The sequence below is a fragment of the Mauremys reevesii genome, unplaced genomic scaffold, assembly GCF_016161935.1.
Source record: "Mauremys reevesii isolate NIE-2019 unplaced genomic scaffold, ASM1616193v1 Contig128, whole genome shotgun sequence".
Taxonomy (NCBI): Eukaryota; Metazoa; Chordata; order Testudines; family Geoemydidae; genus Mauremys; species Mauremys reevesii.
Window position 1 is genome coordinate 26,787 of NW_024100747.1, and position 10,740 is coordinate 37,526.

General features: G+C 50.9%; 1 protein-coding gene across 1 annotated transcript; it reads left to right on the forward strand.

Annotated features, from left to right (window-relative positions):
• Positions 1-1,374: 1,374 nt before the first annotated feature.
• On the forward strand, positions 1,375-10,740 carry LOC120392938 (zinc finger protein RFP-like). The gene is made up of 7 exons (XM_039517591.1): positions 1,375-1,791; positions 4,090-4,185; positions 4,758-4,988; positions 5,771-5,793; positions 6,505-6,620; positions 8,271-8,330; positions 10,003-10,740. Exons 1-7 carry the CDS (start codon positions 1,375-1,377, stop codon positions 10,524-10,526), a joined length of 1,467 nt encoding a protein of 488 aa, XP_039373525.1. The 3' UTR covers positions 10,527-10,740.

Here is a 10,740-nt window from a genome sequence, read left to right on the forward strand (position 1 = left end):
TATGAGACATAAAAATAAACATGATAATAAATGTTGAGTTCTTTCGATTTGTCTTCTGGCTTCTCAGCCTTTTCAGCTGCACACAGATCACATTTTAAGTTTTCCTTTGCAACCAAAAGAACCAGAAACTTGCTTTGTTTAGGAAATGGAAGCCAAGAGTCTCACTTCATCACATGCTTCCAGGAGCTGGGGTTTTAACAAACACACCAAATATCAGGCAAAACCATGCTCTGAAGTGTCCCTAGCCTCTGTTGGCCAGAGGCTGTTTATGGGCGACAGGGGACGGATCACGTGATGATTACCTGTTCTGTTCATTCCCTCTGGGGCACCTGGCTTTGGTTACTGTCAGAAGACAGGACACTGGGCTAGATGGAACATTGGTCTGACCCAGTATGGCCATTCTTGTGTTCACGAGACTCATTATTAAATCATGAAATGCTGGCAACACTGATTTACACAGAGCCAGAGCAGCCTTAGTGTATGTTAGAAACAGGCCTTTGGAAAAACTGATTCCGACTTAACCATATTTTTGGCCTGTGAATTGAATATCCCTGGACTTGGAAGGATTAGATTTTATCAGTAGATGTCTCTAAAGGCTGATTTCACTGGACGCACACAAACTGATAAAAAATATTTCCATTGATAATAAGTGAAATTTACAAATAGGCACAGTAAGAAAAATGCTGCTTGAGAACTTACTAGAGTTTGAGATAAGGAGATTGACCAAGTATATTTTGAGAGGTGATGTTGACAATTTGTGTTTTAACAGTTATAAAGTTTTAATGTTTTGAATCTCCACATTCACTGTCACTAAATAATTATTGTCTGATTAAAATATTGTCTGACCCTCCCCCCACAATTTCCCACAACTGTGAACATTTAAATTGATCAAAATGGGCAACTGTGAGTTTAACTAGATAAACTACTTATCGAGATTAATCTTATATTAAATCAAATTAATTCTGCCAAGCCTAAATATCACTCCTTAGACACACAGTTCTGTCAGCTCATCAGGAGAGGCCGATGGTGATGTCCATGTGAAGCCCAACTGACCCTTCAAAACAGTCCAGGGGGCTGATTGCAGGATCAGAGCCTTATTGCTACATTTTGCACAAAAGCTTATGCCCAAATAAATTTGTTAGCCTCTAAGGTGCCACAAGAACTCCTTCTTTATTTTTGCTGATACAACACGGCTGCTACTCTGAAACCTGTCACCGGGTTGGAATGTTACCAGCCAGCTGGGTGAAGCTCAGCAAACAGCCTGAGTCAGTTCCAGGAAGGGAAACACCCAGTTGCTGCTGCAGGCGGGGCCGGGGGCATATTTCTGAGCTCAGGAAAGTGAAACTAACCCTGTGACACTGTCCAGAGGGAGCCATGGCCACAGAGAATGCCGTGGAAAGTCTCCAGGAGGAAGCTACGTGCCCCGTCTGTCTGGAGTATTTTAAGGACCCTGTGATAGTAGAGTGTGGGCACAATTTCTGCCGAGCCTGCATCGCCCAGTGCTGGGCGGGATCCGATACAGACATCTCCTGCCCTCAGTGCAGAGAAACTGTGCAACAAGGAAACCTCAGGCCAAACAGGCAGCTGGCAAACATGGTAGAAATGGTCAAACAGCTGAGTTTACAGGCAGCAAAAGAAGCAGGAGGAGAGAGGGTGTGTGGGGAACACCAGGAGACTCTGAAACTGTTCTGTGAAGAGGATCAAACTTCCATCTGTCTGGTTTGCCATCTGTCCCGGGCTCACAGAGCGCACACGGCGGTTCCCATAGAGGAGGCTGCCCAGGAGTACAAGGTAGGGAACTGCTGTCAAGTTTAATGGGCAATAACTTTGTATTTTAATTGCAGGTTAATTTTGCTGAAAGTTGCATGTCACAGGTGTGACGCATCATTCAGCTCTGTAAAGCCTTCATGGGAGATGCCATAACAAAAGTAATAATCTGGCAGTGTGGCAAATAAGGGAAAACTTAAATCTTTAAAGATAACTGAAGCGGGAAACTTTTCTCTGAGGTCCTGAACCCTTTTCAAACCCAGCTTCCACTTGTGAAATGAGGGAACTTTTTATACAATGGAAGGTGCTAAGAATCAGTGAGGTTTACATCAGAAGAGCTGCAGGTGGGTCTGTGTGACAGTGCTGCCTTCAGACTGGAGAAGGGGAAGCTGCAAACGGTTTTTGCTCTTACTGATTTATATCTTAGAACATATTATTAGTACCTATATTTGCCTCACGGTAGCCCTTACAGACCCCAGATGAGATCTGGGCTCTGCACAAAACACAGCGAGGGACAATCCCTGCGCTGAGCAGTTTACAGTCAAGATGGTCAAGACAAACAAAGGATGGGAAGGGAAACTGAGGCACAAAGCAGGGCAGTGAGTTACCCAGGGTCATGCAGCATGTCAGTGGCTGAGCTCAGCAGAGAAACCAGCTTTCGCTTGTCCCAGTTCAGGGCCCTAACCACTGGGCCACGCTGCCACCACAGCAACAACTCTCCCATGAAGAAGTTTGTCCATTAGGAGGGAGAGGAGGTTTCTCACTGGGATCCTGAACTCCTGTGCTGCTCCATGCGGGGTTACATGGGCAAGGACCAGCCACAATGGCTTCATCAACCCCAAATGAAGCCTTTTGAAATATCCGAGAATGCACTGCTTCCGGGATCTTTACTAGGGAATGGGACAGTGGGGGACCTACCCAGAGGGCATTGCCACTGAAAGGGGTTAGGACAGCACTGGGGCAAACCCCAACCGTCCTTTATACCACCCTGCATGTCTAATTCAGGTGGCCACAGATCCATCCCCAAAAGACAGGACTTCCCCACACCTGCTTACTTGGGCATGCCCCCGTCTTTCTCAGCGTGCCCCCACCTGCATCACTTTGCATAGAGGTGCCCCCTCCTCCCGCCAATGGTGTCCTCTTGCGTCCTCAGTCTCCTCCTAGGGCCGGATTTCCCATGGGGCATCGTCATTCTAGGGGCACCTAAAAATTCTAAATTTCCTGCTCCTGGGTCCTGGCAGAGGGTGGGGCCAGCTAAGGGGGAGACAGCACCATGCAACCCTACTGGAGTGCTCCTCGCTCAGCCCAGTGGTGGACACAGTCACCTTCCAGCAGGGCTGGTGAGTGCGCCCAGGGGGCAGGGTGTGGGAGAGGGGGTCTCTGGGAGGGTTTGTGGAGGGGCTCTGGGCAGTGAGAGGGTCTGTGGGAGGAAGGGCGCTGGATGGCAGGGCACCTAAACATTAAATGTGGCGGTGCCCCCGATGCCCATGGCAAATAGGAGCTCCAAGCCACTGTGAACAGAGAGGGAACCCAACAGCTCCTGGCTGTTCTCAGGTGGCAGAGTGACCTCACAGCTCCAGTCTGCCACCGGGCTGTGGGGGCCCCTGCAGCTCTAAGTCCCTGCGGGTGATGTGGGGGAGGAGCTTGGAGCTGGAGCTCCCACAGCTGCCCAGCCACCAGGGTCAGTGGGGGGACACCGCATCATGGCGCACAAGATGCAAATCCGGCATGGTCTCCTCCTCCTCCCTCATTTATCCTGAACAAGGCCATGTCCAGTGCTGAGTCCCAACCGGACAGGGATAGTGCTCCCCAAAACTGGGACTGCGCAGCTTCCAGCCAGACAAATGGCCTCCCGACGTCCTGTGGCGTTTGCCTTGGTACTTAGCCCAGTTCGGTCCAGCCAGTGCAGTCCCAGGGACTTCAGGGATGAAATTTCAGCCTGTATTTAAACCCTGGTGGCTTCTGGGATTTGTATCACTTTCTTCGATAAACCTTTTCAAACACAGGTTTATTGATTCGCCCCCATGTGACTTCAGTGTCCTGTTATGCTCTGTACCACTAATGAATTCACAAATACCAGCAAATCTTGGTTATAATTGAGATCTCTGTCTAATTACTAAAAAGACTGAACTGGAACTGATAACAAGTCTGAATATGACATGTTCCCAGTCTCTATTAATGAGGTTTCATCTCCTTGGTGGTTCTGATGTCACAAAGCGATTAGAACCACAGTCATTGTGGGTTTTGGGTGGAAAAACACCCACTTCCAAGCACCTCTCAATTATCCAGATGAAACTTCCCAAATCATTTTTGTTTCTTCAGGAAAGAATCCAGGCCCATTTGAAGACTCTGAGGGAAGAGAGAGAAAAGGTGCTGGGATTGAAAGCGACTGAAGAGGCAAAAAGCCAGGAGTATCTGGTAGGTGCCTATTGTTGTTAACCTGCAGGGATTGGCAGTGGGAGGTCTGTTTGAAGGAAGATTCCTCTGTAGCCTCGGTGAATGTGATCTTGTGTGTGTCTCCATGATCAGGGATTGCTGGGTTAGATCTATGTGTAGACAAGCCCCAAGCTTCCATTTCAGTGGATGAGTTAATGTCTAGCCCTTGTGGCTTTCACAAAAATCTTCCCCAAGTGAACTGAATGTCCCCGTGAAGTGCTGTCCGCTGTGTCTGGTCATTTTGTTAAATGTTTGTTTCTCTTTTCTCCCCTGGCGTCCCTGTCAGTGTAGTGCTGAGTCCTGCCTCCTGCTGCTCTGGGTCTGAATTTCCACAGACCATAAATAACAGAATATGCTGACCATGACAGGCATGGAAACATCCATTTCAGAAGGATACAGGGACCAAAGGGGAAGGTGCGAGAGAATCCCCTGCCTAGTACACACAGGGTAGAGTCAAACATCAGAAATCTTTGGATTTTCAAGCTCAGCTCTCCATGAAAAGTCCCCAGGCTCCATCCATGTCTCTGACCAGCCCTTGCCCTATTTTCATATAGAAACAAACACAAACCGAGAGGCAGAAGATTGTGTCTGAATTTCAGCAACTGCGGCAATTCCTGGAGGAACAAGAGCAACTCCTGCTGGCCCAGCTGGAGAAGCTGGATGAGGAGATTGTGAGGATCCAGAATGAAAATGTCAGTAAACTCTCTGAGCAAATTTCCCATCTCAGTGAGCTGATCCGTGAGATGGAGGGGAAGTGTCAGAAGCCAGCAAGTGAATTCCTGCAGGTGAGACTGAAGGGGATAGCTCAGTGGTTTGAGCATTGGCCTACTAAACACAGGGTTGTGAGTTCAATCCTTGAGGGGGCCACTTAGTGATCTAGGGCAAAATCAGTATTTGGTCCTGCTAGTGAAGGCAGGGGGCTGGACTTGATGACCTTGGGGGTCCCTTAGAGCTCTATGAGATAGGAATCTCTCTCTCTCTATATATATATATAAGAAACAGAGGTGGCCGCTCCAGGGCGGCCAGCTTCCTCTGCTCAGTGCTGGCTACCCTGCTGATCAACTCCTCCCCCTTCCTGCTGTGATCAGCTGTTCCATTGTGTGAAGGAGAGGCTGTGGGGGAGGAGCGTGGAGGGATTGCTCAGGGGTGGGGGTGGAGCAGGAGTGGGAAGAGTTGGGCTGGGGGGTGGCATTGGGGGAAGGTTTGGAGTGGGGGTGGGGCATGGGTTGAACACCCCCAGGGACAATTAGAAACTGGCACCTGTCATTAGAAACATGCCAGACCCCCACAGAGGGAAGGGAGGGCCCCTGAATCCTAAGCACTGGAGTCCAGCAGTTGGAGACCATGGTGAAACTTGGTGTGTGCATTGCTGATGTGAATAACTATTATTCTTTGCAAAGTCACAGACATAAAGATATTAGAGATGGAAAAGCCCCATCAGCTCAGGAAATCCATGACCCTAGGCCAGGGCAGGGCCTCCCTTCCCCATATTTGCAAAATCCCTTCCCTGGAATCACATGTGTGTGTTAGAGGGGGAATGAAATTCTTTTGTCTCTCTCTCTTCTAGGATATTAGAAGTGCCTTCAGCAGGTACATGGCTCGCTCACTCTCCTTCACACTTCACAACACTGGGAAAGAGCTTGGTGGTGATGTTAGCACTGCATCTCCTCAGGGCTCTACAGCAAAATAGGATAAAAATCTCTCTGATCAACTTCATCCTGAGCTTCTCACCCTTGTAGAGAAAATTCTGGGATTCTCCAGTCAGTGGGAAGGACTGACCTCAAGTATTTCCCAGAGATGTCACGTCCCTGGGGGACTGGCCTCTTGAGGATTGTGGAGATGGAATACGGGCCTGTCACTGCTGGGGCCCTGGTTACCATTCAGCCCAGGGCAGTAGTTTTCAAGAGCCTTTCCCCATCTGAGGGCTGTTTGGAGACCTGTGTGGAATGAGCTGGGGAAGGGGTAGTTGGTGTCTCAGTCTAGTTCCTAGAGGGCAGATTTCTACAGCACTTCACCTGGGAACCTCCTGACCCTCAGAGCATGGAGGCCAAGGAGTGAATTGTCCATAGAGACTCAATTCCCCTTTTGTCCCCAGAGCTGGTCTCTCCAGACCAGAGTTGAAGAATATTCATGAGTCCTTGAAGGGAAGGTTGTACGGCCCTGGGCTGTGTTGCATCTGCTCTGAGGCTGGGAGAAGTCAAGGAATTCTAACTTCAGGCCCATTAGAGCAGCGACTCACTAGCCAGAACTTATAATGAGTCACACAGTAAAATATAATCACGTGAAATTGTTTCCCTCCAGGTGTGAGAAGGGGAAGTTCCAGCAGCCAGAGGAGATTTCTCCTGAACTGGAAGAGCGAGTCAGTGATTTCTCCCAGAAAATGATTGTGCTGTTGGAGACCCTGGAGAAGTTCAAAGGTATCTAGAAGGGATCTGGGAATGGAAATTGGGATAAGCCTCTGAGAGTGAGGGAGGAGAGTGTCTCTGGCCAATTGGTTCACAATTAAGTGATGCTTCTATTTAATTGTTGGGTGAGAATGTCACGCACTTGGGGTCCAAGTCACTCAGGTTGATTAATTCAAACCTTTATTTCTACCAAAAATATGTCCTGCCATTATAATTACTGTTAAAGAAAGAAATTACTCAGACTCATGGACTTTAAGGCCAAAATGGACCATCATGATCATCCATTCTGACCTCCTGCACATTGCAGGCCACAGAACCTCCCCCACCCACTCCTGCAATAGACCCCTAACCTCTGGCTGAGTTACTGGAGTCCTCAAATCATGATTTAAAGATTTCAGGTTACAGAGAATCCACCACTGACCGAGTTTAAATCTGCAAGTGACCCGTGCCCCACACCGCAAAGGAAGGCAGAAATCCTCCAGGCTCTCTGCCAATCTGATTTTGGAGAAAATTCCTTCCCGATTCCAGTTGAATACCGAGCATTTTGGCAAGACCCAACAGCCAGACACATGGCAAAGAACTCTCTATAACTCAGAGCCCTCCCTGTCTACTAGCCCATCACCAGCCTTGGGGCACATTTCAAAAAAGGTGGATCCAGCCCATCACTGTGCTCAGGTCCCGTTTGCAGCTAGTTTCTGCCAAATGGGCTATAGGGAAGGAGAAAGCCCTTCCCCCACAATCAGGGATCCCTCCAGCACAGGGGCCTCTGGTGCCTCCTTCCCAGCAGCTGCAGGCACAAAGCGTGTTCCTGAGAGGGCTGGGAATGGGGTGGGGGTGGTGAGGGCGGGTGGAAGAGGGAGTGGGGTGGACAAGGGATAGAGCGAGGTGGGCAGTGTAAAGCTGGGCCTCTGACACTCTGCACAGTGGCCAAGACATACAGGGGCCATTGTCACAGGGATGTAACTCTGGCTGGCTTCAGAACTTCCTCCACCTGTGCCAAGGTCTGCACTGGCCTCTGCAGCCACTGAACAGCGGAGTCACAAATGGCCCCTCCCCTCTCTCCTTTTGCCGGTACAGGGGTAAATCTATCCCATTAACTCAACCTTCCACCACCTAAATTTCCACATTTATAAAATGATTTTACTTTTATTTCTGTTTCTGCCTGTGGAGGACGAGGCCCCATCGTGCTGCTCTCTGTAGAGACACTGAGTAAACAGACCCAATGACTCACAATTAGAGCCAGGATTTCGCAAACTGTCAACATCCCGTTAGTGTCAAAGGGACCCAAGTGGGTAAAGTTACTTTTATGCCAAAGTCTTTGCAGGCTCTGGGTCTAGGTTATGACAAAAGGCAGTAAGTGAATGAGACAAACCAGCTGGAGTCTGAAGGGAGGGAGGGGATGAGGAGGGAAAAAGTAAATCTCTTACAGATTGTGTGTCCTGGGATAGTTGTGAGGCTGCAAAGACATTGGTTCCATTGCTGGGAGATGCCTGAATGAGAGAGGAAAGAAACAGTTTCAGACCTTTTTATATTAAACATCTGAGTGTTTCTTGGTGTCTTTCTCTGTCATAATTAAAAGACAGTTCTATGAGCTGAGAGTGGGGACACTGTTATAAATATGAAAGCCTGAAATCTCGTCTCCTTTCTCCTTCTCCCCTCCAGACACTCTGCCATCTGCACTAGAGACAAAAAGAGGAGGATCCCTAGGAGCATTCAGACAGGGTGAGATTGCAGCTGGAGATTGTCTTTCAATGATCAGAAAACGTCTTCATGAGATTGTAGCTAAAGTTACCAACCAAACCAATACCAACCAGGACATACACAACCCTAAAAACAAGACACTGAACAGCGAGGAGAAGTCACACAAACACTCCTGACACCAACCTTAGTGCTGAGTTCATCCCCACACTGCTGAACAGAAAATCTCTCCCTGAGCAGCCTGTGAACAGAGCTCTCTGCCCTGAGGGCTGACACATCCCTCTGCTTTACCCCAGTGCCGGGGGTCTCCCCCTCACTCTCCTCTAACATCCTTCCTTTCCTCTGGGCAGGGCTGGGCTCCCCCATTGGAGCTGGTCCCTGCTTCCTGGATTGGAGAGATGCTCTCCCTGTGATGCTGCCAGCTCCTCCCTTCTTTCTAGACTGGGGATGGGGCTACTCCACCTAATGCCACTTCCTACTCTCTGATGTTAAGCAGCTCTTCCCCAGTGCTGCATCTTCCTCTCTGTTCCCTGGCCCGGGAATGGAGGCAGGGCCATTCCTACCCATACACAAAGTATGCAGCTGCATAGGGCACTAGGAAATTTGGGGCACAAAATTTCCTGGTGCCCTAGGCAGCTGAGTTCTGCTCCAGCCTCTGCTCTGCCCCTGTCCTGCCTCTTTCCCATGGCCCCCACCCCTGCTCTGCCCCCACCCCGCTCCTTCCCTCTCTTGCTCTGTCCCAGCCTTGCCCCCACTCCCCTGAGGACTACTGCATGTCGGGCCTGCACTCACGCACCACCGGTGAGTGCTCGGAGGCACTTCTCCTCTGCCCCAAAAGCCAGCCTGCACCCTGCAGAGGCCTGGGGGTCCACCACCCACAGTGGGGATGTGTGTAGGGGGCTGGGTAGGGCTCTAGAATGGCTAGAGTTGGCCCTGAATGGAGGCTACCCCACCCAATGCCATTTCCTACTCTCTTTTCTTAACTGGCTCTTCCTACTCTGGCTGGGGAGTGGAGGCTGCATTTAGGGAAGGGAGCTTCCCTCTGGAGTTCAAAGCTGGTACCTGCCTCCTCTGCTCCCTCCTCACTAAAACCTTCCTTGCTGGGTCTCTGGTGCTGGGAATGGAGCAGCCCCAGCAGAGGGAGCAGAGAGCTGAAGCCTCAGCAAGCAAATGAAAAACTAGTGAAGTGGGTCCCATTATAAAGACTGAGGAGCTGCAGTGACATCTCTGCTCAGTCTCAGGTGCCCAGGACAGAGGCAGCTCCCTGGGATCCAGGCCTGTCCCAGCCAGGACGGGGCTGCTGGGGAGTGTGAGAAATGGTCCCAGCCTCCCAGGTCCAGCTCTGGCTATTTTGCCGCCCCAAGCAAAAAAAAAAAAAAAACTGCATGGGGGCCGGAGTGGCAAAGGGGAGGGGGAGAACAAACCTGCCAGCCAGCAGAAACAGCAAATGGGGGATCCTCCTCCATGCCGCTGCCCCCTACAGGGCGGCAGGAGCAGCAAACCAAAAACAAAAAAAACCTGCACGGGTGGCGGAAGCGGCAAAGAGCAAAAAAGGAAAGGATAGGACAGAATGCCACCCCCTTGGAATCTGCTGCCCCAAGCACTAGCTTGCCCGGCTGGTGCCTGGAGCCGGACCTGCAGCCTCCCCCAGGGCTGAGCTCTGCCCCTAATGCTCTGATTCTCTCTCTCTTCCCAGCGACTGTGACTCTGGATCCAGACACGGCTCATCCCCAACTCGTCCTGTCTGAGGATCAGAAAAGTGTGAGATGGGGAGACACACGGCAGCAACTGCCTAACAACCCCGAGAGATTTGACTATTTGCCCTGTGTGCTGGACTGTGAGGGATTCACCTCAGGGAGACATTGCTGGGAGGTGGAGGGGGAGGTGGGGGGTGGGGGATTCTGGGCCATGGGGGTGGCCAGAGGGTCTGTGGGCAGGAAGGGACAGATCAGCCTTCGCCCTGAGGGGGGGATCTGGGCTGTGGCATACTGGGAAGGTCAGTTCTGGGCTCTCACCTCCCCTCGCACCCCCCTGCCCCTTAGCCGGGTCCCCAGCAGGATCCGGGTTTGTCTGGACTGTGACCAGGGGCAGGTGACATTTATCGATGCTGGTGACGAGGCCCCGATCTTCACTTTCCCGCCGGGTTCCGTCCCTGGGGAGAGAATCCGACCCTGGTTCTGGGTGTGGGAGGTGGGATCCCGGATCAGACTGTGTCCCTGAGATGAGGCAGAATATCCCACTGGAGAACCAGAAATCAGCCTCTCTAGCCCCTCACACCCTTGTCTCTATAACCTTGGAGGACTCCTGTCTACCCAGCCCCTGGCTCCTCATCTCTATGCCCTGTGGAGACCCTTCCCCTTCCCTGCAGCCCTAGGGATGGAAGGGGCAGGGATGAAGAACCCCTGAGGCTGCATAAGGATCAGAGGGGCCCTGT